The sequence below is a fragment of the Echinops telfairi genome, unplaced genomic scaffold (genome assembly GCF_000313985.2).
Source record: "Echinops telfairi isolate 266 unplaced genomic scaffold, ASM31398v2 ScPeMD7_2291;HRSCAF=2852, whole genome shotgun sequence".
Taxonomy (NCBI): Eukaryota; Metazoa; Chordata; class Mammalia; order Afrosoricida; family Tenrecidae; genus Echinops; species Echinops telfairi.
Window position 1 is genome coordinate 30,617,085 of NW_022106189.1, and position 27,568 is coordinate 30,644,652.

The 27,568-nt window shown below is 55.5% G+C and overlaps 3 protein-coding genes across 6 annotated transcripts in view; 1 reads left to right on the forward strand and 2 right to left on the reverse strand.

Moving 5' to 3' along the window:
• RANBP10 (RAN binding protein 10) overlaps nt 1–3,107 on the reverse strand; it is a 51,507-nt gene extending 48,400 nt beyond the window's left edge. The window contains exons 1-2 of one of the 2 annotated variants that reach the window (XM_004704603.3): nt 2,858–3,107; nt 1,924–2,035 (exon numbers count right to left, since the gene is read on the reverse strand). In XM_004704603.3, coding sequence (XP_004704660.1) covers nt 1,924–2,035; nt 2,858–3,092 — 347 coding nt within the window. In that variant the 5' untranslated portion in view covers nt 3,093–3,107. The remainder of the gene's footprint in view (nt 1–1,923; nt 2,036–2,857) is intronic. The other variant, XM_045293935.1, reaches the window with a different exon arrangement.
• Nucleotides 3,108–3,674: 567 nt separating this feature from the next.
• Nucleotides 3,675–17,446, forward strand: TSNAXIP1 (translin associated factor X interacting protein 1). Of its 3 annotated transcripts, XM_045293721.1 has the most exons (16): nt 3,675–3,766; nt 6,734–6,839; nt 11,546–11,655; nt 11,767–11,893; nt 13,499–13,592; nt 14,103–14,299; nt 14,661–14,796; nt 15,165–15,334; nt 15,432–15,591; nt 15,682–15,812; nt 15,917–16,042; nt 16,163–16,315; nt 16,454–16,563; nt 16,745–16,871; nt 16,967–17,073; nt 17,189–17,446. In XM_045293721.1, the coding sequence occupies exons 1-16, from the start codon at nt 3,720–3,722 to the stop codon at nt 17,430–17,432; spliced, it is 2,145 nt and encodes a 714-aa protein (XP_045149656.1). In that variant the 5' UTR covers nt 3,675–3,719; the 3' UTR covers nt 17,433–17,446. The 3 variants fall into 3 exon arrangements, with proteins under 3 accessions (XP_045149656.1, XP_045149658.1, XP_045149657.1); XM_045293723.1 differs by lacking the exon at nt 17,189–17,446 and having other exon boundaries at nt 16,964–17,048; XM_045293722.1 differs by lacking the exons at nt 11,546–11,655; nt 11,767–11,893.
• Nucleotides 17,447–17,555: 109 nt separating this feature from the next.
• CENPT (centromere protein T) lies at nt 17,556–22,590 on the reverse strand. The gene is made up of 13 exons (XM_045293812.1): nt 22,478–22,590; nt 21,420–21,576; nt 21,232–21,319; nt 21,037–21,136; nt 20,769–20,905; nt 20,603–20,639; nt 20,258–20,406; nt 19,521–19,745; nt 18,903–19,214; nt 18,619–18,703; nt 18,044–18,184; nt 17,853–17,957; nt 17,556–17,769 (listed from the first exon to the last, which is right to left on the reverse strand). Exons 1-13 carry the CDS (start codon nt 22,588–22,590, stop codon nt 17,646–17,648), a joined length of 1,773 nt encoding a protein of 590 aa, XP_045149747.1. The 3' UTR covers nt 17,556–17,645.
• Between the last annotated feature and the right edge of the window lie 4,978 nt (nt 22,591–27,568).

The following is a 27,568-nucleotide window of genomic DNA, read 5'->3' on the forward strand; positions in this document are numbered from 1 at the left end:
CCCGCCCCCCCCACACACACAAAGTTCAGTCATGCCTTCCGGGGTCTCTGTCCATACCCAACACTAACACCAACCTACAAGGTACCAGTGGGGGGTGGGGTTTCCAGAGATGACTCTCCCTAGTACTGTTTGGGGACATTGAACCAATGTGGGTGTTTATTAGGTGGTGGGATTTTCGAAGGTCGTCAGTAACGTGCATTTCCTATCTATCTGGGGGCCCAGCGGTTGAGTGCGCACGGTGAAGCTGCTAACCGAAAGGCTGGGGGTTCAAATCCACCGAGCAGCTCTGCCAGAGGAAGAGCTGGTGATCTGTTCCCGCCAAGAGGACGGTCCAGAAGACCCCACAGGGTGGTTCTGCTCCGTCACAGGAGACCCCTAGGGGTCAAGACTGAACGGGCAGCACCTAACCACCTGTGAAAATGGACTAGATGCAGGTAAGAGAGAAACGATGGCAACGGCTTCCCGCTATCACACTTCCAGAATGGGAGAAGGCTGGAGTGAAGAGGCAGCTTAGATGTCGGCCGAGCTCCCCACCACGCCAACAAGGAGATGGAAGCCCCAGGCCACCCCAAAGCCACACGGCCCTCCCCAGGCAGGGGATGATGATGTCACTGGGGGAAGCAGGCTAGCTCAGCCTCTGGCAGCCCTGCCCCCAGCAAAGCTTGCAGCTGGGCCCTGTGCATGCACCACGAGGGGGGCTGTCCCTGGGCGAGAGGAAGGGCTCCAAGCCCTGGAGCGCACACACTCGGGGTTGGCATGAAGGTCACTAGGCGCCTGGGAAAACCTTGTGGGGCCCTTGTAGCCCTGGCATTCCAACACTTCACAGGGAGAAGGGGGGGTGGAATGAAGAAGAAAAGTAGGAAGTCTCCCCGATTGCCTGCGTCTGTTTTGGAACCCAGGAGCCCTGGTGGTCTAGTGGTTACACGTTGGGCTATGATCCACAAGGCCAGCAGTTCAAAATGAGCAGCCACTCCTTGGAGAAAGACGAGGCTGTCCATTCCCATCGAGTTAGTCTCAGAAACTGGCAGAGGCAGTTCCAGCCAGTCTTACCGGCTTGCTATGAGTCGGCATTGACTCCGTGGCCATGCATTTGGTTTCCAAACTCATAGCTGCTTGGTCAATGCTGACCCCCAAGGCAGAGGAGAACCGGTCCTTGAAGCACTGCAAGGGGGGAGCGAAATGCCTCGGCTTTCTCTCCTGCTATGATGGGGAGGTTCAAACTGCCAACCACCGGGTACACAGGTAAGTGCTTAAGCAGGGTGTCACCAGGGCTCCTCTGTGTCTGTTTAGGTCACCCAAAAAGAGGGTGTGTCCCTGAGGCTGCCTTTAATGAGGCCCTTCCTCTAGCTGGCCCAACTGGTGCTCATGGCCCTGGACTGAAAAACAAGTTTATGAGCAGCAAGGTCACCTGACTCTGACCATGTGCGTGTTGTTTACCCTGAAATGACAGGCCAGGGGCGGCCACCGTGATGAACACGTCAAGGACTCTACTCTCTCTTTGAAGTCTGGTGGGGCTGCCACGTGACTAAACACCGTAAAAAAAAAAAAAAAGAGCCGTGAACTGAGCAAGGACTTGAAAGGAGGGAAGTCACAGACACCATCCTCGAGCCGGGGGAAACCCCATTCTGGTCTCTGAATTGTTAATGTCAACTCTCCTTACCTGTCTCCCTGACCTGGGCGGTATCTCATTACACCCCCACTTAACAGAAGTCCCCTCTCCAGCCCCAACCCACCGACTGACCATCAGAGGCACTCCCCCATGCCACCCCCCTCACCCCCACCCCGTGGCAGCCCAGACCCAGAGGACACGACTGGTCACCACCCCACAGTAGCTCCCCAGCTCCCAGTAACCACCAGGGTTGTGACTCTGGCCACAGGGCAAAGGCTGGGGGGTAAAAAAAAAGACGGCAACCGGAGGCTTACCCGTCTCTTCCTTTGCTGACAATCTTCACCTCGAAGTAATAGATGCCACAGGAGGCAGGGATGGGATGGGTGGCGCGCACTGAGGCCGCGTCTTTGTGAGTTTTACCGTGACCTAAGAGGAGGGAGCAAGGAAGACATGGGAGCAGAAGGAAATGCACATGGACGCCCCCTGTGCCCCTGCCCCCTGGCAACTCCAGCAGAGCTCCCAGGCCTGCTCCTGCGTGGCCAGAGGAATCCTTTGGGGTGGTTCAAGGGATATTAGGTAATAGCAGAACAGCCATGTAAGCCTCCCACCTTCGCCTCACCTCCTCCGGAGAACAGCAGCTCTGCCTGAGACACTGTCTCCCCGACAAAAATGAGGGCACACGCTGGTGGGTGCGCGTGAGCGATTCCCCACGCCGCTGGCAGCCTCCCCGGAATCCAGGGAGCCTACCGAGGAGGCCAGTGGGAAGGCGACCGACCAGGTCACCCGCACGAAGTGAGGGAGCCCCTCACTTAAAGGCAAGTGCACAATCGCAGGTCCGGTGGGGGATGCCTGGCTAGAGAGCAAGCGGCCTGGGTCTGGGGCTCAAGGTGGGGATGGGATTGCCCCACCCTTTCCTTCAGACACTCCTGAAACTAACAAGTGGGCAAAGACCCCGCTGGAGTTGGAGGCAGCCCAGGTCAAGCTGGGCAGCCCTCCAGAGGAAGGTCCAGCTGTGCACGGGTTTGGACACCTGCTGCAGGTCACTGGACCTCAGGTTTCTCCCCGCAGGGCAGAGCGGCCGGTCAAGCCTCGGCCTGGTCAGCCGACCACCCTGGACACCCAGTAGCTAAGGCCCAACCGGGAGCACTGAGGCCGAGGACGGAACGAGAAGGAACGGAGGCTGGACAACACAGCCGCCCCGCAAGCGCTCCAGCCTCTCCCCCCGCCGCGGCCGGCACGGTCCGATACCTTTGTAGTGGACGCGGAGGTTGCCCTGCGAGAGGCCGATGTAGTTGTACTTGTCCTTGGGGCTCCAGGAGCGCGGCAGCGGCGTCTCGTGCTGGTTGACCGCGGGGTAGAGGCGCTGCAGGCGCCGGCTCAGCTCCTGCTCCCCCGGGGATGGCAGCCCGCCCCCGGCGCCCCCGCCGGAGGAAGCTCCAGCCTGCGGGCTCCCAGCTCCCGGGTCCACCGTCGCCGCCGCCATCTTGGAGGGAGCTGCTATTGTGTCACTGGGAGGCGGGGAGAAGCGGGACCAGATCCGCCCCGCTCAGCCAATAGCCAGCGAGCCGGCGTGGACCGCAGGGAAACCGAGTCTGGGTCTGGCATCTCTCTCTGGACGGGGGCACGCCTTGCCACATCTTCGGACTTCATATCCCACAATGCAGAGCTCGCGACGGACGGCCCAAGTTGGGCTGCTCTGGAACTTCGGGAGATGTAGTCCAGATCTGCTCGGCCGTAAGCCCGTTCAACCCAGTCTTCGGGCGCTGAAAACTACAATTCCCACCAGCCAAGTGGCTCCAAGCGCTCCCTTATCCCTCCCTCCCTCGGGACTATTGCGGACCCCAGCCACCACCACCCTGGCCTGCCCCCTGGCTCAGTTCTAGTAGCTGGGGTCGGACACGCTGCAGTGATTAACTTTGAGGGCCCGAGTGCACCTTTGCTACTTGGCTTTCTTCCCAGCCCGCAGGCGCCGGGCTTGAGGACCTGGCGCGCGCATGCCTGACTCCGCCCTTCCAGCTGGGCCGCTGCGGTCCGGTCGCCATGACGACAGGCTGTACACTACTGCAGTTTCTCAGGCCGCGGTTGCTGGCTGCCAGACGGCCCGAGGGCAATGGCTTACCCGAAGCCGTGGTGTTCGAGCTACTCGCCCCTATCGAGGTAGGCGCCTGCCAGGCCGAGACCCCCAGAGAGAGCATGACTCCCTCGGAACGGGGAGGTGGCGTCTGGGCCTGAAGCTTGCACCTCCTGCTGGTCCAGTGGCCTGGGGCTCCAGCGCCACCTGCGCAGCCGGCCAGAAACAGCTAAAATCCGGGCTGACTTGGCCCCAGGAGGACGTTATGTGCTAGCAAAAATCAGGGACAGTTGATCACTAGTTGGAAGACCCAGCCTTGTATTAAGTATTTTCATGTGTATGCGGTTGGGGTTTTATAAAGGAGCTCTCCTGGGCTAAGCACAGGGCTGGGTCAAACCCACCACTCCTGGAAAGAAAGATGAGGATGTCTACTCAGACAGATTGACAGTCTTGGAAACCCCAGAAAGGAGCCCTTCCACCCAATGACAGTGGGTTTCAGGGCTTTAGATACCACTTTTAGGCCGCACAACACCCCTAAACCCAAGCCCACTGCCATCAATTTCACTCTGACTCATAGGGACCCAATGCAGGGCTTCTGATGCTATAAATCTTGATGGGAGCAGGCAGCCTCGTCTTTCTCCCCCAGAGCCGCTGACCTTACCTTGAGCAGCCCAGCGCTCACCCTCCAACAACTCCAGGGCTCCTTACACAACCTCCCCACCTGACTGCCTGTCACTTCTAGCCTGTAGGGCCCCAGACTTTCTAAGCCTGTAAATTCTTACAGGAGCAGGATAGCCTCATCTTTCTCCCTTGGAACAGGTTTGAACCTTCCACCTTCTGGTTACCAGTCCATCTATGGTTAGCAGTCCAATGCTTACCGGACTATGGCCCTGTAGTCCCTTCCACAACTGTGACTGCCATTGAGTCAACTCCTCCGTACGGTGGACCCTATGGTGCAGAATAAAGCTGCCTCTGAGAGTTTCCCTAAGTGCTTATGGAAGCTCATCTCTGCCTAGCTGGATTCAACCGCTGATCTTACGGTTCACAGCTCAGTGCATACCTAACCTGCTACACCTACAAGGCTCTTCACAAGGACCCTACCAAGTCTAACCAAACTCATTGCTACTGTCCAGTCCACTCTGACTCATAGGGACCCTATGGGACAGGGTGAAACTAGCCCTCTGTGTTTCCAAGCCTGTAACTCTGGATGGAAGCAGAAAGTCCCCACTTTCTCCCACAGAGCAGCTGGTGGCTTTGAACTGCTGACCTTGCAGTTACCAGCCCAACATATAACCAGTATGCTACCAAGGCTCTTCACGAGGACCCCAGGTGGTAACAATATCACCATTTTTACAAATGAGCAGAAGCTGGGAGAGAGGAGTAGTGTCGCTCGGGGGTGAACCTCTCACTGCCATCGAGCCCCTCCTTACTCATTGCAACTCTACAGGACAGAGTGGGACTGCCCTGAGGGTTTCCACCATGGTAACTCTGTACAGAGGTCAAAAGCGCCATCGTTCTCCCTCAGAGCAGCTGGTGGTTTCAAACTACTAACTTGGAGTTTCGGTGCCCAACTCGTCACCCACCCTGCTACTGGGGTTCCTTGCCCTGTCAGACGCCAGGAGCTCAACTCTTGGTTACAAGAATAAACTGCTTCTTGGCTTACTGAAAGATCCACATCAAGTGATAGCTGCGCCTTAGCAAGCCCAGGTGCCTCCACGGCCACTCGGAGTACCTGCCACACTCAGAGGTACAGCCTCTACCAACAAGCCAACCCGCTGCCTTCAAGTTGACTCCAACTCTTAGCAAACCTGTAGGACAGGATAGAACTGCCCTCTGGGGTTTCTAAGACTCTAGGTCTTATCTTCATCCCAAACCCATGGTGGGTTTGAATTGCTGACCTTGGAAGTTAGTGGCCAAATACTTGGACATCAAAATAGACAGTAAGCTCCATGGACCACAGAGAATATGGCTTAGAACAGAAATGCTGACCAACTACCCTTGCTAGCTTGGGGACTTCAGAGAAGGGCTGGAAAGTTCAGGGCCTGAGCTTCAAGATCTCAAATGTCCCCACCTTCTTGGGCAGGACATGAGAAACGGAAGCTGCCCGTAATAAGCAGTCAGCACATGTGGAATGGATAATGTGTCCCCTTCTTTGCCCCCTGCAAAACCCCTGAGCTCTCCCAAGTCTTGTTCTTCAAGGTCTGCTGCTTCCAGTGAGAAAGCCTATCAAGGCACAGGGCCTTCAAAGCCAATTGGATGACTTTATCCAGCCGTCTGACAAGCCTACCAGGACCAGGCAGCAGGTTGAGGAAGAATGTGAGTGATTTAGGACACACATTTGTGACTGCGAGGAGCCTTGATGGCACAGTGGTCACACATTGAGTTGCTAACATCAAGGTCAGCAGTTCAAAACCACCTCCCGCTCCTCGAGGGAAAGATGAGAGCTTTCTACTCCTGTAAAGAGTTACAGTCTCTTATGAAAATAATACTTTATAATTTATCAGAGGTCCATGAGGGTGGGAGGGTGGGGGAAGTCCAGGAAAAAAAGAGGAGCTGATAGCAAGGGCTCAAACAGAAAAAAAATATTTTGAAAATAATGAAGGCAATGTATGTACAAATGTGTTGGATACAATTGATGTATGGATTGTTGTAAAAGCTGTAAGAGCCCCCCCACCCAAATGATTTATTTATAATAAAAGAAAAGAAGCAGAGTTACAATCTCAGAAACCCACAGGATGGCTGTGAGGGACTTATGGGTCTTGGAGGGCTCTGAAACAGACACGGATTCCCCAAGAGTGTGGCCAACTCGTGTCCAGGAAACCATCATTGCCGCCTGAAGAGAAGAGCAGGCCTGCAGGGTTCGCTGGGCTTGTGGGAGGGAAGGTGCCGTTACTGTAGGAGTTGGTGCGATTCTGCTGAGGAGGAGGAGGCTTCCAAGAAGGTAGGAAAGTGGTTTAGGCCCAGAGCCAGTATCTCTCGGGAATGTGAGGGGTTCCAGGGGCTCTTCCCACTCCTAGCTGTCACCCACCACAGCCTCCCTCTCCTCTGTTCAGAGCACAGCCACAGCGGACGCCTTCTGAGATGGACCAAAACGGCTCATTTACCCAAGAAGCCAAGAGCATCCTGAAATGTAAGCTTTCTCAGAAACGGAAGACACTGGTAAGTGGTGGCGTGCTACCAACACCTCACACGTCAGCACCAGGACCCTGTCTACTTCCCCCAAAGCACCACTCCCCTGAAACATACTCACCAGCGCTGCCTGGCCCCAGTCAGAGGCCAAGCCCACCACGCTCAGCACCCGTGTGTGTGCATGCGTGTGTGTTTACTGGCCTCCCCAGGAGAAAGAGACTGGGGTCCCTGCCCGCAGGTAGCTTTCCCCTGCAGCTCAGCATTGCACAGGATGCCAGGCACGGTTCTGGGTGCTCAGCTATTCACACTGAGGACTTCCCGGGCTGAGACCCTGCTTTGCTCCACTGTGGCCCCTGTGCCTGATGGAATATTAGGGCGAGCAGCTGGCGAAAGCTGGGAGCTTGTAGTGGGGTGTTTCCCCGTCTCAGTGTGGGCTGGGGGCTGGAGGTTGACACGCCTCCCCAGGCCCCTCCTCTCCTGGCCGTGAGCATTTTTATGTAGAAAAGAACACAGTTGTATTGAACACCGGCTCGCCTTTTGGCAATTCTTATGATTGAATCAATGAACAGCCATTTGCTGAAGCTCACAGATGAAAACACACACGTGAGCAAATGTCTAACTCCAGCTGTGTGGGGCTGCCGGTGCTGGTGGTAGTGGTGTGTGTGTCCCCCCACTCTTTGGCGGATTTGGCGTACATATTTTACAAGGCTGGGGATTCTCAATGTAGGGAATCCCTACTCCAGGAGGGAAAGAGACAACGTGGACTCTTTGCAAATATCCCCTGACTTGGTGTGACACCCCACCCCCAACCCCCACCTGCCGCACGTGGGAATGAATACTGGGGGAAGCTGTGGCCTGGCCTCACCTGCTCTGTCCTCTGTTGGCCTCACTGCCCTGGAGCCCCTAGGGCTGCCCTTCCCATTTCCACCTGTGGGCGGCAGCAGAGAGCAGGCCTTCGTGACCAGGCCGACCAGCGCTGTGAACCACTGGCCTGCGCGTCAGAGTCGGGTGACCCTGTCAACTGTGGGCAAAAATGGCTCACGGAACGCCAGGATTGGCCTTTCTTTCAGGGTTAGACGCTTCTCTGGCAATTTTCCCAGGCCTCTGCCATGGTTACTCTGATAAAAATCACACCCATTTTAATAGTCTTTCTTTTCTTACCCCCGTTTTTTAACAGTTTTATTAGCACTTCATCCACATGCCATACGATACAACAATTCAATCGTATCAAGAAGAGTTGTACAATTGTCACCATATTCAATTCTAGAACTTTTTTTTCTTCCTTGGATTCATCGCAATTCATGTAATTCTTTTTCTCCTAATTTTGGCAAAAATATGCACAACAAAGCATTCTCCAATTCCACAACTTCTACTTGTGTAATTCCGTGCCATTGACTATACTCTTCGTGTTGTACAACCATTATTGATATCCTTTTCCTAATTGTTCCACCACCGTTAGCATGAACTCAATGCTGCCTAAGCAACAACTCTTTCTCCTTCACCCATGGTCAAGTCTGGTTCCTTTTTCTTAAGTAGTGCTCTTGATATAGTATTCACATATCACATACTTCTTGGTTAAATTGCTTTTAAATGAGTTGTATAGAATATCACAGTCCGTTTTTGGTTCCCTCCCACATTCATTGTTTGCTCCCCCAGTCCCCTCACACTTCCCACTTCCCACCCCACCTCCACATCCCCAACAAACCATCAGGCCAGTTATTGTCTCCATGCTTCCACTCCTGTGCTTCACTAACTTGGGGGACCCACAGAAACAATAAAACAGGAAGAAAATAATAATAATAATATAAAGATTAAAGAGTTAAAAAGTAAAGACCACCATCAATCTTAAAAGCCAGAGAAGAAATTCCTGTCGTGGAACATGCAAGAAATACTTGAGCCTAGAACCAATTCAGGTTGGGTCAAGAGGAAGGTCAGCTGAGAGGTCACATCATACCATGTTTGATCCTCCCTAATCAAGTTTGCAATTATCTTCTCCTGAGTCCCCTGCCTGTGGCTACAGGGAGTCTGCCAGAGGTTTGATCTGACTCCTCTGTGGATGGAGTTTCCATTTTACTAGTCTTTCCAAGAGCTGTTTCTAGTTTTAGTTCTAACACTTTGATCTCTTCCATGTTCCCAATGCCTCCACTGCTGCTCTGATTTCTGGTTCATTGTTTTCCTGCTCTCCTGCAGCGTGGTCGTCCTTTTCCACAATAGGAAAGTAGTTTAAGCGAGATAAATAAAGGTCTTACCAGCACTGCTCAGGCCGCGTTCCAATCAATATGGACATACCGCTTTACCACGATTTCTACATACGTTGCATTTTTCATAAACAGCATACCAGGAGACTATGAATTTACCATCAGCTCCTCTGGTCATCCCATGTGCCAGTAACCTCGAGGTGGTTTCTGGTTTGCAAAGATGTTAAGACCTTCTACGTGAGATAGAATTGTTTGGGGACATGTGTTAAAAGATTGTTCTAGACTAAGGTGACCAGACGTCCCGCTTTTGGCGGGACAGTCCCGATTTTTAACAATTTTTCCCACGTCCCGCGGTGTTTTTAAAAAGTCCCGATTTTTGGAAAGAATCCACAACAAGCTAGGGTATATGGTTTTCAGCTGCCATGTGGCTGTTTAGCCAAGATATGAGTTTTATCAATGGTGCCCCACTTTACCAATGTTAAAATCTTTACCACTTTACCAATGTTAAATCTGGTCACCGTATTCTAGACTCCTTGAATAACACCACTGTGGTGCTTATTATGCCTTTGATGCTAAATCAGAGGAGGCCTGCTGCCGGGCTGGCTACACATCGGGCGGCTCCAGTGGAGGAAGAGGAGGCCTTCCATTCCAGTGACGAGTTGCAGCCTCAGCCCACAGGGCCAGTTCGACCCCGCCCATCAGGACCACTATGAGTATCAAAAGCAGGGTCGGGGTGGTGGGGGGCTACAAAACAGAATTTCAAATTCTCAGGGAATCCAGACTTTTCAGGACACACGGAGGCTAATCCTTGAACCGAACATATCCCTGGAAGTCCTCTTCAAACCAAACAGCAGGTTTGCCTGAGAGAATGTCTGCTTTGGGCATTTCTCTTCCAAGCTCTATCTGTATGGGATCCAAGGTCCCAGAGGAGCCCGAGGGATCAAGTCTGTCTTGATGAGGGAGGAACATCTCCGAAGGGGAGGGGCAAGGACGGTGGCACAGCTCACGGAATGCCCCAGACAGAAGCTGGTGAACTGGTACAGGTTCCACTGTGTATGTGCTCCACAACAGAAATAAAACGAATTCCAGAAAACACCTGTTCTTCTAGCATTGTATACATATGTTCACCTGTCATGACCGCTCACAGGCAGCCCTCGGGAGATGGGGAGTTCGAGCCCAGGCCACCGTAGGAAAGCGAGTCACACAGTGTTGCGGTCTCTTTCCCAATGCATCTGTCCGTGATGTCCACACTCGACTGGGATCAACTTTAAGCGCACAACTGCGGGATGAAAATGTCGGCAATCTGTGAGACCGGCCAAAGTAGGACCCAGACACAAAATGAGCGCATGCTGGTGGACCCACAGTGGCCCCAGACTTGCTCAAAGCAAGGGTGGCCACAGAGCCAGTTTGCCAGAAATGCCCCTCTCTGTGTAGCACAACCGTCTGAGGTGGGCCTGTGTGTGGCTCCTGAGGCCAGCACCTTCATGCTTTTTCACAAAGCCCTGTGTAGCTTTGTCTGATAGGTGGGCTTTAGGCTCTTGACTCCAACACAGGTTAATCTGGGGGTTGCCCCCAGGGTGGTACAGTTACCACAGTCCGCTGCTTACTGACCGTGTGGAGGTTTGCGTCCATGCAAGGTGCCTCGGCAGACACGCCTGGCAATCTGCTTCCACATGTCAGCTGTGGCAAGCTCTATGGTAGTGCAGCCCTCCCCGGACAGACATAGAGTAACCAGCAGTTAGGACAGTGGGAAAGGCACACGCAGACATCTAGGCTCCCTGAGTACCACTTGGGTGTTCAGGATACTTTTTTGATGCTAACTAAATTAAAGGAGTCCTGGGAGTGTATAGTGCAGTCGTTACCCGTTGGTCTGCTAGCCTTAAGATCGGCCGTTTGAACCCACCAGCCGCTCCACGGAGGAGAGACCAAGCTCTCTACTCCGGCAAAGAGTTAACAGCCTCAGAAACCCACCGGGGCTGTTCTACCCTGCCCTGCCAGGGTCGCAGAGAGTCAGCACGGAGTGGATGGCAGTGAGTTTGGTTTTGATGCTCAACTGTTGTGCATCCTCGCATGTTGATCCCCCTGCCTTTGCTGGTGCTGCCAAGAGTGTGAAGGAGAGTGCCGTCGATCTGGGCCGACAGAGACCGGTTAGTCCGGAGTCCCTTCAGAAGGCTGGCGTGGCCCCCCAGGAGCCGGCACAAGGCTTGGTATGTGCCTCTCATCAATATGTAGGGAAAGAATGAGCGGTCGGTCCTGAGGTCGAGATAAAGTATACAGAACACCAAAGAGAGAGGACCATGTCAAAAGAGAGCCCAGTGAGGCTGGCTCCCACACCAGGAGGGGCCCGAACCTGTCACCCTGAGCCTGCAGGGCTCCTAGGACCTGGATATGGAATGATTTCAACACACAAAGCAGCCTGAACGATGAACCAAATTAAAGAGATGGCGCCAAACATCCTGGGAGTAGGGGAGGGGGGGGGGGACAACCATCTGGAGGGCAATGTTGCCAGGATGATCCCACCCGTGTGCCTCTCCGCAGCCTCAGTTCTCCATAGGCAGCCACCTGTCCCCATGGCCCATGCACATCTACGGCCGGACCATTTTGCCAAACCGAAAGCCCTGTTCAGTGGACTACCAGAAGCTAGCGAGGTAAGGCAAGGGCAGGCCCCCGGTGAGTGGGGCATCTGCCTGGAGACAGGGCAGGGGCGCCAGGGCCCTGCGGGGTGCTCGCCTCACCTCAGCACAGCACACGCCCTGCAGTGCCCAGAAGGAAGAGCCCTTGAACATGACCAAGCCAAGGTACCTGGAGCAGCTGGAAAACCACCTGCGTAAGGAGCTCCTCCTGCTGGACCTGTGCTCGGACTCCACTCAGGAGCTGAGGCTGCAGGTCAGAGCCACAGAGGGCGGGAGCACTAGACAGAGGCCTCGGGACACCATCCTCACCCAACCCTTTTGGGGGTCGCCTTCCTGGTGAGAGAAGCAGGTCTTTGGAGCACAAACTCTCCCAGGGCTCCCGCCTCCCCCACCAGGGTCAGGGGGGCCCAGACACTGACTCACTGACTCCAGGCCCTCCAGGCCTTCCCCCCAGGTAACCGGAAAGCTGACATTTGGGCGGGGCCAGTATGCAGTGTCCACAGAGCAGCAGTTCTCAATCTTCCTCATGCCACGACTCTCTCACAGTTCCTCATGTGGTGTTGACCCCCCAACCTTAACATTTCTGTTGCTACTTCATAACTTTAAATTTGCTACTGTTATGAAGCGTCATGTACATAACTGCTACGCAGGATGTATTTTCATTGTTACAAATTGAACATAATTAAAGCATCGTGATTCATCACAAAAACAATATGTAATTATATTTTGTGACATTGTTATTTCTAATTACAAATCAATAAAATGTTGTCTTGAAGCATGGTGCAGCATGGGTAGCAGTCTTCACGCCGGGTACTCGTAGGTGGGCATATCTGCATGTGGGCAGACCCACCTGGAGATGGATAGAGGTGCAGTGTCTCGGTTCCTAAGACCATCGGAAATTCATGTATTTTTCGATGGTCTTAGGCGACCCCTGTGAAAGGGTCACTTGACCCCCAAAGGGGTCGCAACCCACAGGTTGAAAACTGCTGCCATAGAGTGTCCACCTCAGGACAGCCCAAACTCGCAAAGGCAGCCCATGCACATCAATGACAGAGAAAGATCTAGATCCCAGGGTAGACAGAAAAGCCCCGGCTCTGACGGGAAGCATTTTTGGAACGCAGATTGAGCATGGGGCAAGCAGAAAGGAAGCTTGGAGAGAGCATACAGCTCCAGAGATGGGATTCGTCCCAGAGCAGCTGCCCGAGGAGCCAGCAGAGGGCAGAGCTGCTCCACTAGACCCTCATAGAACCCCAGGGCAGGGCCCTGGTCGCTCGGACTGAATGCTTTTAAGCCACTGTTAGTCCCAGTAGACTAGAGAAACAAATTCATGGACACGCATGTGCATAAGAAAGAGCTTTATATACAAGAGAAATTATATATTAAGAAAACATCCCAGTCTAATTCAAGTCCTGATATTAGCCCCAAAATCCGATACCAGTGTACAAATTCCTCTTCAGACTCACGCAACGTATGCAATGACGCTGAATGCAGGACGATCACAGGCCAGTGGGTAGAAAGTCTTGTGGATCCAGTGGCGGTGGGAGCATCTGAGTGTTGGCATGGGTCTCCACGTGGCTTCTTCAGCTCCAGGGCTCTGGCTCCTTCAGTGTAGCTCCATGTAGCTTGTCAACAGGAGCATCTCCCAGGGAGTGAGTCTGTGTCCTGCCTCCAGCAAGCTATTTATCTCCTTCGCACCTCCACATAAGGTCATCGAGCTGAGACCTGATAGGCTAAACTCCACCCCTTCATTCTTAATAATCTCAAATTGACAACAAATTATGGAGCTACCACAGCCTCCACGGACAGACCCAGGCCCCCCACTCAGGTCAGAAGGTGACAAGTCCGCTTCCCTTGCCAGCCTTACCGAGAGATCTTTGAGTTCTTCATAGAGGACTTCAAAACGTACAAGCCGCTGCTGTCCTCCATCAAGAACGCATATGAGGTGACCCTGGGTAAGACACGGGGCCTGCTGCGGGCCCCGACTCCCCACTCCGCAGTCAGCGACTTCCAGCCGGCAGGGGACAGAGAGGACCCAACTCTGGGCTGGGGTAGCTGCTCCAAAGGCCTCCAGGACCCCAAGCCTGCTCCACCCTCGGTCACACTGTTCTGAGAGCCCCCTCCCCCTGCCCACCTGCCCTGGGCACCAGGCACCGAGTGAGCTCCTTGGGAAGCACCGTGGGAAGGATCTATAGGAACGAGATCCTTCCTGTGTAGAGCAAGACCCTCTGGGAAGTGAGGAGCCCCCCACCCCCCACCCCACCCCCGTCAGGCTCAGATGCAGCGCATGATAGGGCTACAGGATTAAAGGCTGCAGGGGTGGGGTGGGGGCTCACCTGGCCTCTGCCTTGGACTTAAAACAAGGGCAGATGGTTGGCACAGCTGCAGGGTCTGCATCTCCCAGTGGCTGGTGCTCCCTGGCCCACGTGGAGCCGCCTCCTGCCCCACCCCAACCCCCCGAGCAGCCTACCAGCGGGAGACCATTCGGGCCCTGGAGCCCCTGAGGGCCAGGCTGGTCACCGTGAAGGAGGACTGCAACGAGAAGCTGCTGGCCATGCGGGCCGTGGAGAGGCACGAAGTCTCCGTGCTCAAGAATGAGAAGATGCACTTGCTCAAGCTGATCGACAAGAAGAATGAGGAGAAGGTCTCGCTGCAGAGTGAGGTGAGTGGGGAGCAGTGGTCAGTGACGACTGCCTGCCCTGCTCACCTCCCCAGGGGCAACCCCGTGATGTCTCAGACACTGGGGGGGCCCCTTAACCCCATACTAAGCCACAGCTTCTCCCCAGTTCCTGCTTCCACCGCTCCGCCCTCCTGTGGGGCTGGGAGCCAGCTCTCCTTGGCTGCCAGACTTTCTGGAGGACTCGCTGGATTCTGGGGGATGGCCAACTGGTTCCCACATCTTTACTGTCCCCACGACCTGAGGGGGACCCCCTAGCACCCATCCACCCATCCCCTGTAGTCACTAGCTGCTGGGAGCAGGGGTCCAAAGGCAGCCCCAAACCACACAGCCACCTTCTCCACAGGTGGCCAAGCTGAGGAAGAACTTGGCTGAGGAATACCTGCATTACCTCACTGAGCGAGATGCCCGCAAGATCCTCCTCGCGGACCTGAACGAGCTCCGCTATCAGAGGGAGGACATGTCACTAGCCCAGTCCCCAGGTCAGCCCCAGGTGGACGTCTCTCCTGAGATGGCCCTGGAGAGAGGAGTTCAGCTGGCACCACTCACCCCGGCCCACTCAGCTCTGCCCGCCCCAGGCCCATGCGCGATGGGAGATGCCCGACTTCCACCTAGGGCTGTGGGGCCCCCTGTGCTGGAGGCTGCATGGGCCTGGACTTCTGGGACGAGGGTGGGGGCGGGTCACAGTTCTCCATATCCCAACCTTCTCCACTTGAGCTGCAGACGAGACCCCAGGGACCCCCAGCAGGGAGAGCGGGAGGACCTGGGCCCATTCTGGGGAGCACCCTAGTTCCAGCCCGGTTCATGGGCTCTGGGGCTCAGCCGACACAGGCAGATGTACCCTTGGCAGGGATCTGGGGGGAGGACCCCGTGAAGTTGACGCTGGCCCTGAAGATGACCCGGCAAGACCTCACGCGCACACAGATGGAGCTCAACACCATGAAGGCCAACTTCGGCGACGTGGTGCCCAGAAGGGACTTTGAAATGCAGGAGAAGACCAACAAGGATCTGCAGGAGCAAGTGCGGGAGGGCGGGGGTGGGGTTAAGGCTGGGGGGTGACTGGAAGGGCCAGGCTGGGGTGGGGTGGGGGCAGTAGGCCCAATCAGCTCGCCCACAGCTGGAGAGCCTGCAGGCGGACTACGATGAGGTCTGCAAGGAACACGAGATCCTGCTGCAGCTGCACATGAGCACGCTGAAGGAGCGGGACCAGTTCCACGCTGAGCTGCAGGACATCCAGCAGACCTCCACGCCAAGGCCCGACTGGACCAAGTGCGAAGGTACACGTGGCTGGCTGCAGGGCCGGTGGGGTGGGGCCAGGGCCAGCCTCAGTGCCCTCTCCTATTGTAGCTTTCTCTCCCTGCCGGCAGGCGTGGTGGCTGGGGGCACAGATCGCTGGAAGATGCTGGCCGCAGGCAAGAACAGTGACCAGCTGGTGGACGTGCTGCTGGAAGAGATTGGCGAAGGGCTACTGCGGGAGAAAGCCTACTTCCCTGGCCTGGTAGCGGAGTCCCCAGATGGAGAAGCCGAGTCAGGGAGGAACCAGGCGGGGGCCCTGGCTGCTGAGAGGTGGGGCCACAGACGAGCTGGCCCTCTCTCGTCCAGGGCTACGGGGAAGCCATCCCCGCTTTCCTCCGGTTTGATGGCATCGTGGAGAACAAGAAGCCGACCAAGATGGAGGTGGTAAACCTTCTCCAAGACGTCTGGAAAGAACGCCTTGCTGAGGAGCAGGTCAGGCCTCAGCAGGCCCTCTGGCCCCGCGCAGTCCCCTTGAGGGGCTAGGGTGGAGGGCCAGTGACCCCCGGGAAGGGCTGCCTGGGCAACGGCTCCTCACCGCCCCTCGCTGTTCAGAAAGAGAAGTTTGCTGATTTCTTCTTCAACTTCCTGGAGCGCCGCTTCGGGCCTAGTGAAGCCATGGCCTGGGCCTACACCATTTTTGAAAACATCAAGCTCTTCCGCTCCAACGAGGTCATGAGTCAGTTTTATGCAGTTTTGATGGGAAAGGTGAGCTTGGGCCTGGCCAGCCCCCCTACCCCTCCCAACCAGGGAGCAGGAGGGGCCTTTGTCCTCGGCATCCATCACCCACCCGGTACCCACCCCTGCAGGCAGCATCAAGCTAGCAAAGCCCCTCCCCTCCCCTAGATGAAGGAGAGTGTGTACATCTACCAGAAGGAGACCATAGCCCAGCTGCAGAGGGAGATGGCAAGTGCCGACAGCCAGAACGAGGGACTCCTGTCCATGGAAAATTTCAGGTGAGGCCAGGCCACTGCCACACCTCTGCCCAGGCTCAGGGGTATGCGGGGAACCTGGCAGGCCGGAAAGGCCACCAGCCTCAGCCTTTGCCGCTTAGAGCCCTGGCTGGGCTGACCGTGGCAGGGCTGGGGAGGCGGGCCTCCGCCTCAGGTGGGCCGTGGGTCTCCCGCGTCTTCACAGCTCCATCCTGCGGAGCACCTTCCCCCTCAAGAAGGAAGAGCAGATCCAGGAGCTGATGGAGGCTGGGGGCTGGAACCCCAACTGCAGCAACGCCGACCTGTTCAAATACCAGGCCCTGTTTAAGGAGGTGGGTGGGGAGGGGTTGGACCTTGCAGAGCCCCACCCTGAGCCCTGGCTGGTGCTTGGCCAGCAAGCCCTCACCCTGGCCCTGGCCCCCAGTAGGATGAAGAGGGCCAGAGCGAGCCCTTTGTCCAGAAGGTGTGGGAGCAGTATGTGGATGAGAAGGAGACCTACTTGCAGGAGCTGAAGCAGGAGCTGGGTCCTGAAATGTGAGTGTGCCTGGGGAGCCTCAGGCTACCTTGCAGGCTGACAGCTCAAACGCCCCTGAGTTGAGCCCAGCAGCTGGTACAGAGGAGTCAAGGCCTGCCTCTCTTCCCGGCACAGCCTGGAGGTCACCCCAGGCAGACTCCGGGAGGCACTGGGGACGATCGACCCCAGTCTGGACGCGCAGACCCTGAGCACCTACGTCAGCCAGGCCTTCCAGGTCCCCGTGACAGAACTGCCCATGGAGGGCGACAACGAGAACGAGCAGGGCCTGAAGACGCAGCTGGAGACAGTGATGAGCCGGCTTTGGGTGTCTGACATCCGGCGGGCGGGGCCACGCACGGAGCCAGAGCCTGCCATCTAGGGCCCTCAGACCCCGACTCCCCATATTACAATGTTGGTTTGAATCAGCCAGCCTCCTGACTGGGCTGGGGAGCGGCAAGGGGGCACGGGCACCCAGGGAGGGACGAGCACCCAAACACGGCAGTCTGTTTGTGAGCTTTTATTGAGGAGGGGGTGGGAGAAAGAAGGGGACCTGGAGTGGCTGCAGACGCAGGGCAGCAGGGAGGCCTGGTTCCTACTGGGTGGGGAACACGGCGTTGCCGCTGGATGCACAGGGGATGAGCAGCTGCCGGTACTCCAGGGGCAGGTAGCGCTCCACCAGCACGTGCAGTGAGACCTGCTCGGTGACCAGGCCCTGCCTGCAGCCAACAGGAGGGGCAGAGGGTCAGCACCAGCCCCGGGCACAGAAGAAGGGGCCAGTCCTGCCAACCAATTGGCTCACCGTCTCATCAGCAGCTCCAGGTCTTCCAGTTGCACGGTCTTGCGTCCTGCGTGAGCAGCAAAGACCTCTAGGTCATTGTAGAGATGCCGGAAGTACTTGTCCAGGCTGCCAAGAAGGTGGGGGCAAGCAGGGTGTGTGGGCTGTTGGGCATTCTTGGAGGGCTCTCCCTGCCCTCGGGGTCAAGGACTCACCACTTCTCCACCATCTCAAGAGCCGCCTTCTCCAAGGGCATCTTAGCCAAGAAGCTGAAGAGTTTCCCATAGTGGCTCAGCCCAGCCTTGTAGGGATCTGGACGGGGCCTGGGGCCAGCAGCTCGAGGCCTGGGGGGAAGCCTGGGGCCAGGCCAGAGTGGTCAGAAGTGGTTCCACTGTTGCCCAAAGAGACCCCTGTCTAAGGACAAGGCACTCTGGCTGCTGCCTTTAGGGGCTGTGGGCTCCTGGGAGGGCCTAAAGCCATACCCAAAGGGGACTCACCCCCTGGCTGAGGATGGTGGAGACCCCTGGACCTGACGTCCCAACCCAGCCTTCTCACACAGACACGTACTTGCTGGGGCCCTGGACCTCCGGGTCTCCAAGGGGCCGCTTGTGCTGACTCTCCCAGGCAGCCCTCCCCAGCACCTCCACGTCCCTGCAGGCAGGAGCCACGATGGCCAATGCCCTTCATCTCTATGGGGAAGGGGATGGGCCCGTGGGACCGACCAGACTGCCCAAGGCTAGTCTCTGTGCCTGCCCTCCCACCCTCCCTAGAGCACAGGGCTGGATCTTACTTGGCTGGCGGGGCTGGCTCAATACCGCTATGAAGTTGCCTGGCCTGGAGAGACTCGGGGGCCCTGGGGGCCAACTGGGGACTTCCTGCAGAGAAAGCCAAGGTCACAGGGGCTCCGCCCTAACTTCACCTGGCGCTGCATAGCCTCTGCCTCCTTGTCATGTTCCTCAAAGGGCTCAGCCAGCCCCAGCCAGCCACCCCGAGTCACCTCTGCCCGCTAATACCAACCCACCAGTGCCCTTCCGCCCAGGCTGGCGCCCCCACCACTCCCTGCCCCGTCCACACCTGCCCTGACAGAAGAATCCGCACGCCAGGAAGATCCTTCAGGCTCCACAGCCTCAGGGGTTCCGGAGGCTTCCATCTGCTCAGATGCCTCAGCCCCAGCAATCCCCTGTGCGCCTGCCGCCACCTCCCTGGTGGCCCTCATGCTCACGTCTTCTCCTGTCCCTTCCTCGGCGTGCTTGTCAGCCCCGTCTCCAGAGGGCTCCGCTCCATCGTCTTCTCCAGAGAGACCACTGTGGAGGCTCGGGAAACCCACGGCCAGGGGGCTGGCCGCCTCCAGCCGGCCTGTCGGATGTTGGGAGGGCTTCGGGGAACCTGCATGAAGGGGCAAGGAGGGCACAGGCGGGAGCTCAGTGAAGGCTCAAGCCAGTGCGCCACCTTTTCCCAGTTCACAACAAGCGCAACAGAACTAAAGGCCGGGCCCCGTCCACCCCAGGGGAGAACAGGCCTGAGGAGGCATACCCTAAACACAGTGGGCAGTCTCCCGACCCCACCCTGACCCTGTACTTGGATGGGAGAGGGACCCACAGGCTGGAGGCTCTAAGCACACAGGGGCCAGAGGAGGAAGAAGCACTCCTGACAACTCTTGTCCATCCTGAGCTTGCTTCCGGGTTGCCTGACCTGCATACTCACGGCTGTTACGCAGCGACCGTCCGCTCCAGGTCCTGCGGCCTCGCAGCCTCTGGGCTCCTGCAGCCCCAGGGGAAGTGGTGGGAGCGGGAGCAGCAGCAGGCAGGGAGAGGCGCACCTTGAAGGAGCCGCCAACCAAGGGTGGGGAGAAGGGCTGGGTGTCCTCCAGCACAGTTTCCTTTAGCAGGGTGGCAGCAGGGGTTCTGTGGCTGTCACCTGTGGATCAAGGACCAGCTGGGACTCAGGCGTACCGACAACACTACCCACAGTCGCCAGGGCTCCATGAGCCCGTCCCAAGTAGCCCACAGAGACAAAGCTGACCTTGGCAGAGGCCAGGCCTACCCCAAGTCTCATCGGCTTCTCAAAGGCAGTCTCTGCCCCACACAAATGGCTCACCCAGGGGTCCTCCGTCGGCACGCTGCTCCCTCTGCCCAGAACCTTCCTCGCAGCCTGGTGAACAGGACTTAACCTCCTGCCATCTGCCTCCCAGGTCAGCTCACTGGCCAGCTGATGCTGGAAGCCCAGCCCCTTCAAAAACTCCAGCTCCAGCCTTGATGCCACCCACCTTCCTGCCCTCAGCCCAGAGCAGTAAGGCACACGCCTACTGTGGGAGACAAACAACCCCTCCCTGACTGACTCTGCCTGGGTCCACAGGCAGAAAGCAGGTGGGAACTTGGCCACACAGACCCTGCTCCCTGCAGCTGTCTGAGGGAAGAGCTCAGGCTCACCTGCCGAAGCCAAGGCCCCAGAGGTGGTGGAGCTATCTTGCAGATCCCTTAAGAAGGCTGCCACATCTACAGCTCGGCGGGCGGGAGGTCGGCGGGCCAGACCTGGCCTCTTCACAGACTGTGACCGAAGCGGCGTGAGGCTGAGGGAACTGATGGAAACGCAGAGTCAGGTGCCTGACTAGGCCCGGTTTTCCCACCTGCCCCGGGGCTCACAACTCTGGGACCAGACACCTTGCAAGAGGCCAAACCTGCGGAAGGCCAGATTCACCAGTCAATCCGTCTGTCTCTCCCCAAGTCTTTGCACAAACCCTCTGCCCCCCTCCCTCCAGAACGGGGCTACAGCACCTGGTGAGGGACGGGGGATCCGAATTCCTGGGAGGCTCTGTCAGTGCAGTTCGGGGCAAGAGGAGGAAAAAGAAACTGTGGTAAGGCCCCCAAGCCTGGGAGGGCACCCCTCAGCCCCCCCCCATGGGGTGGGCAGGAGTGAGCAATGGGTTGGTCAGGGCCTCACCTTGGGAGAGGGGCAGTCCCTGGTCCACTTCCTGCTGAAACACCGACAGTCTCAGCCGCTGCTTCCTCCTGCCGGGGGCCAGCACGCCTACAGCCAGGGGGGTGGGGGGCTCTAGCTCAGGGAGCTGCAGGTCCAAGCTACAAGGATGGGGCTGGTCTCAGGCCAGGAAGCTAATCTCTGACTTTGGGGACCCTCCCACCCGGGGTCCTCCCACCCCCTCAGAGAGACCCCAAGATCAGAGCAGCCCAGCAGGGAATTCACTGCACACCTGCCCCGACTGCTTTCCCGTCTGGAGGGCTGGACCACTGGTGGTGCCAGCACTGGTGTCCCTGCAGCTGATCTGGGTCTCACAATGGAAGATTCCGGGGCTGCAGACAAAGCGGGAAGAGGGTGGCGTTGGCAGGGCAGGCCACCTTGAGGGAGGGAGGTCTGGTGTGCCACCAGCAGGCCAGCACACACTCACCGGTCAGCAGGATGTTCTTCAACAGGGTGCGGGGGGTCTGCTCCTCCAAGTGCCCACTGGCTGGAACGTGGGGCCATCTGCCAACAGCCTATTGATGAAGACGCCAAGCAACCTGGTGGGCCCCAGGGCACAGCCAGAGCTCTGAAGGCAGCAGGCCCACATAGCGGTCAGTGAGCAGGGGTGCTTACCTTGGCTCCATGAGAATGCCCCTGCGGTCGGGCAGATGCCTTGGTGTGGCTGCCGAGACCCCTGGAGGGAAGTGTTTCAAGCCGGGCTCTCTGGGCACTGCGAAGGGTCTGGGAGCGCAGGGTCCGGGAGCCCTGAGAACTGTGTGGGGAGGGGGGGCTAGAAGATGAGGAGACAAGCCTTCATCAGGTGTCTTGGCCTGAAGCCCTTTACCTTCAGGGCCCAAACCCAAGCCAGCTGCCGCTGACAGGCCTGGCTCCTGGCAAGGGCTGCCAAGATCCTTCACAAGTCAACCTCTTGGTGTGTAGTCAGCATTAGCTGCTCACTCGGGCTCGTCTCTCAGGGCCAAACTAAAAACCCAAACCAGTGAGGTCGAGTCACAGCCTTGTGGGTAACATGCCAACGCTTACCCAACAGATTCTCCCTCCCCGCCGCCCCCGTCCTGGGCTCCAGGAAATCACCCCCCCTCTCCCCTTCAAAGCCCCTGTGTCAGTAGAGGTGTGGGTGAAGGGGGTGGGGAGAAGGGAATGGGAAGCCAAGGATTTAATTAATGTAGAAAGGGGCTGACAGACTCCCACAGAAGGGAGTTCCACATTGCAAGAAGGGTATTCAAGTATCTTTCAGTCCTTTCGGGGTCTGACTACCACCTCCACAGCCCCGGTCGCTCCAACTCAATCCGTTGCCCGTCAAGAACCAGAACTGACCCGAGGTGGCCTGGGCCAGGTCCACACCCTGGGTAATAAGCTCAGAGCTCGCCTACCTAGCCAGACCGGGTTAGCGGCTCCCTGGCGAAGGATGACTGCGGCCCAGGTTGAACCCTGGAGACAGTAGGGCCACAAGCCCGGGGTAGATACCCAGACACACCCTGGGGCTGACTGGGCGAAGGGGGCTAAGAACATGATAGAGGGGCAAATTCTGAGCGTCTATCCCTAGTTGCCCCCAGGTAGAGGAAATCCTTTTTTGGTGGGTGGCAGAGCCCTGGGTCCCGCCCCTCTCCGAGGATCAGTTTCTCTTTCCCAGCAGGATTCCCACCTAGGCCCCACCCAGCGGCCTCGCGTACCCAGGCCCGGGGCTCCGGGGCCGCCGCGGGGTGCGCGGGTCCGCTGAGTCCAACACGCCCCGCAGCAGCGTGCGCGTCGTAGGGTCGCCGTCTGGGCTAAAGCTCCCAGCCATCGTCCCAGCCGGCCTGTGGTCCGCCGCCGATCTCCACTCGCCCCGGCCTCCTACTTCCGAGCTGCCCGCATCCTTGCGTTCCCGCCCGCCGCGTTTAAGCCAACTCTCGCGATGCTGCCGCACAGCCCCACGGGAGTTGTGGTTCGGCCACTGGAGTCGGCCGCGGGCTGCGAATTTTATGGCGAACATAAAATCTGGGTGTGATTCCGGGCAAATGCAAGCCGTTGGATCCTTGATTTCCTCACTTGTAAAATGGGGAAGATACTCAATACTCTAACGCACACGGAATTGCGATGAGTCAGTCCACCTTGGGACAACTGGTGTTTTCCTAATGATTCACTGGATTAATAGCTTAACTCGGTCTGACACAGTAGGCCAGGCAATCAATCAACCAATAACTCACTGCCATGGAGTCGATTCTGACTCATAGCGACCCTGTAGGGCGCAGACGGCCTCATCTCCCGCGGAGCAGCTGGTGGGTCCCAATGGCTGATGATTTTCAAACTGCTGGCCGTGCAGTTAGCACCCTAATATGCACAGAGGCTGGGTAGCAATGTGGGTTTGGCTTAGGCCACATCACTAGCGGCTTCGCGGGACAAAGATGAGGCTGTCCACTGTCTTGGAAACCTTAGATCGGATCACTGTGAGTCAGAAACGACTTGCTGGCAGTGGGCTTGGGTTATTAATAGAATGCTTTTCATTCCCAGCTCCTTGTTCCAAGATGAGGGCAGTCACGTGGCCCAGGAAAAAGAATCTTTCTGGGACCAGCTCAGATTGGCATTTGCAAAGATCACTTGGTCTGTCGCAAAGCACAGGCTGCAGGCCTGGGCTGTTTGTGATGTTGTGCAGACCTGATCCCTACTGGGGTGAAGTGTGGAGATGAAGTCAGCCTCTCAAAAAGTCTGTTAATGTGGGAGTCCCTGCTTTCCTACTTTTCACCAGTGGACAGCCCCCCTCACCTTAAGTTTTTGTGTCAACTGAATTAGAACTTGGGTTCTGAGTCTCCCGGTGCGCTTGGCTTTTGCCGGTATCTGTTCCTACATCAGGTGTCAAGGGTCAGGTACTGGAGGCAGAAGTGTGCCTATTTTTATTTAAAAATAAATAAAGCAAAGACGAAAGTTAGATGACTGCATCTCAAAGTAAGAGGATTTCCAGGGAAAAGCATGCCAGCAATCCTTGTCATTCCGTTCTTGCCTGTGTGCTCTCTGCCTCAATTTGCGAGGACTTTTAGGCACATTTCTGTGGTCACTGTCAACCACCTAAAGGCAGTTTTTACTTATTTGTTAGTAAAGCTGTGAACAGGATAATGTGGAGAAGATGTTGGCTTTTCACAACAGTTTGAGATGTGCGTTTAAAACTTTGGCATAATTTTATTCTATGTGCTCACATGATAGATTAAACTTTATACTGGCTCCTTGTTTAAAAACAAAAAACCCACGGCGGTGATGTAAGGGAGGAATGGGAAAGATGGGTAATAGCCACACTATGTGGGGTCTTGCAGGTCCAGGAGGGTTCAAACAGGGTTATGACATAATCAGATATCCCTTGGCAGTCCTTTGAAGAACACATTGTAAGGGAGGCAAGATCAAAAGCCGAGAGATTTGGGAGATTTTGGCCTTTCGCCAGAAATGACAAAACAGAGGGTGGGGGTAGGGAGAAAGCAATGTCTTTTAGATAGGTTTTTAGTGCAGGATGAAGTGTAAACTAGAATATGATCTGATTTACTGCAAGGAAGAGTTTTATTTGTGCTTATTCTTTAATGCGCTATGCAAAAGAAAGGATATCAATTTGGCCTCTCACCAAGTGAATTTTCAGAAAGTTAGAAGTCCACCTATATCCGTAGCTATAAGACAATGAAAATGTAAACAAACAGACAGTATGCTCTTCTGGATATATGTTTAAGTTTAAACCATAAAACGGTTTGCATTTCGCTGTATATCTTTGGATAAAAATTTACGCAAAATAAAGGCGTTTCATTCACGGTAGGCTACAGACACCAGAGAAAGCATTTCTGGGTTTGAAGTTGAGAGGTAGGAAGATTAGGGGAGAGGGGGGGGTCGTCTCCACTGAATGACTATGCCAAACAAAAATTAGCTGGCCATGCCACACAGAAAAAGAGGGTTGAAAGGAATCAGGCACACTTTAGAAACCTATGGGAAAGACCCAAAGCTGGGCATGCGCAGACTAAAGCCACCGGCGCAACACTACGTCATACGTGCATGCGCCTGAACGCAGCCCTAAGAATGGCCGATACCCTCAACCACGCCCACCAAGTGTGGGTAGGAAGGGATAAAGGGCAGAAACAGAGGCAGGCGCTTATTTTTTTGGCTTCTGTGCTTTTGTATTTGATTTGCGGCTCCTCCTTCCCGGCTATTTTCTTCATGGTTTTTCTGCGGTCCCCAGGGGCAGCCATTTTCGGTCTCGAACTCTCCAGCCGACCCCGGGCGGCCTTGCATGCTTTCCAGGGGTACAGTGTACTATTACTCAAAAGTTCCTTTTCCCTCATGAAAGTTACCTGGACATATAAAAGTGCTTCTGCCGCATGGATTCTATCAGTGTTGAGAAGCAAAACCCGGGGAAAACCATCCCGAAACCCTAAGAAAGGGGTTCAGAATGTATACGTCAACTGTGGAGACCAGAAAGAGACACTGCTGTTAAGGGTCAATGGAATCCCTACAAATAAAGCAAGAATCACACTCATTGTAAATAGAAGTGCAATGATGTGTTTGGATTCTGGGACTAGAACGTTTCCCCCAGTCTCATTTTTTTTTCTTAAAGATTTGAAGCATGGGTCTCTTTTTGAGTCAAGAACAACAAATTTAGGGCAATGAATGTACAAATGCGCTTTACACAATTGATGTGTGTATGGATTGTGATAAAATGATTTTTAAAAATGTTGAAAGGTTAAAAAAAAAGTAACAAAAAAAGAACAAATTTAGGAAAAGAATAGTTGAAGTGTTAGTTTTTTCAAGCTTTTCTGCTACCTAATCTATTATTTATTTTTTTAAAGATCATTTGATTGGGGGCTCTTACAGCTCATAGCAATGTAGACATCGATTGTATAGAACATATTTGTACATAGGTCGCCATCATTATTTAATCTATATATCAAATCATTAGAAACAATGTATAAATCCACTTCTTAATAATTCACAAGGGAAAAAAAAATAATTCACAAGGGGCCCTGGTGGCGCTGTGGGTTTTGTGGGCATTGGGCTGCTAATCTCAAGGTAGTTGGCTTCATGGGAGCAAGAGAAAGTGATCTGCTGCGGTAAAGATTTATGACGGCCTTGGAAAGCCTAGGACGCCTTCTCTGTCCTGTAGGGTCACTATGAGTTGGAGCAGGTTTATGCTTCATTTTTATAACTGTGGCCAGTTATCAGGAGAGAAAATGGGAAGGGCAAATTAGGAGAAAGGTTGAAGAAATGACAGAAAGGGCAACATCTGTTCCTTCTTGGGCTCTTTAAAACATTTTCCCTTCAGAAAAGTACAGGGAGGGAGTAGGTGTCTGCTTTCAATACAAATCCAGTCTGTATCTTCAATGGTTACTGGTCGCTGGCATAAAATCTCCAATCCTTTCATTCGGCCCATTTTGGCATATCTCCATTCTTCTACTACCCAGACTGTCTTCTTCCAGGGCAGAGCTGAGCGCTTCCCTACCCTTTGACTTCACAAACAGGTTCCTGGGCCTCCCCACACTCACTGCCACTGAGTGATTCAGACTCACAACACCGAGCTGTAAAGGGATGATCTTTTGTCTGCCTAAGCTTTTTGCTATCCTTTCTTTCAAGACAGGACCCCTTTCAGCATAGTGGTTATGCATGTGGCTGTGAACCTCCAGGTCAGTAGTTCAGAACCACTCTCTACTGCTGAAAACAGTTACACTCTTGGAAACTTATAGGGGCAGTTCTACCTTGCCCCTATACGGCAGCAGTTCTCAACCTGTGGGTCTCCACCCCTGTGGGGGTTGTACGACCCTTTCACATGGGTGACCCGATTCATAACAGTAGCAAAATGACAGTTATGAAGGTACAACGAAAATAATTTTATGGTGGGGGATCGGTCACCGCAACATGAGGAACTGTATGAAAGGGTCAAGGCATTAGGAAGGCTAAGAACCACTGCAGGGTTGCTATGAGTCAGCATTGACTCCATGGCAGTTTGCTTTTGGTTTTCTCCCAAGACTTATTTGGCCTCTATCTGCATCTTCTCTTGTGTTCTGCTCATTCATTTGGGGCGCTTATTACCATGACTAGACATTATTCGGGTGCATTCACATCTATTCTCTGTAAGCCCCCAACCACTATAGGTAGTCAGGTACCAGAATGGAAGGACCTGATAAGTCTGGCCCCTTAAAGGGTCTCCAACTCCTTGCATGGTGCCCTGCCAACAGTTGGCACCTGTTTGGCGACTTTGTTTATGTCAGTAAGTCTGTCAATGTAGGCAGTGGCTTAGTGGGTAAAGTCCCAACGCATACTAAGGCTCTGGAGGGTTCTCAGAGACTTGGAAGCCTGGGTTTTGCCCACTAGAACGCCCAGAACCCAGCCTCGGGATTAGGGGACAGCCCCAGGCTAACAGGAAAACAGGCGTCCTGGTCGGCAGCAACCGGATCTTTCCATTAGGCGGCGCTCCAGGTCGCGAGGCCGAGCTCAGTCCGAAGCACCATGGGACTTGTAGTTTCCACGGCAGACGACTAAGGCGCTTGCGCATTGATGAGGAGGCCCCACCCACTCCACCCCGCCCAAGTCAGGGCTCTGGGTCTTTGTGAGGGGCAATCCAGGCAGCCGCATCCCAACAGAATACGCTTCTCTTGTCCGCCGCGTACGAGCCGGGTGAAGGCAAGAATCTGCTCTACGGGGGCCGTCATGATTCCCTAAAAAGGGGCCGGAATAAACTCGCCCCCGCTCCGGAAGTGAGCTTCTTCTGGCGCGGTGCATTGTGGGGGGCGTAGTCCTTCTTCCCAGGCGGTCCTTCGCGG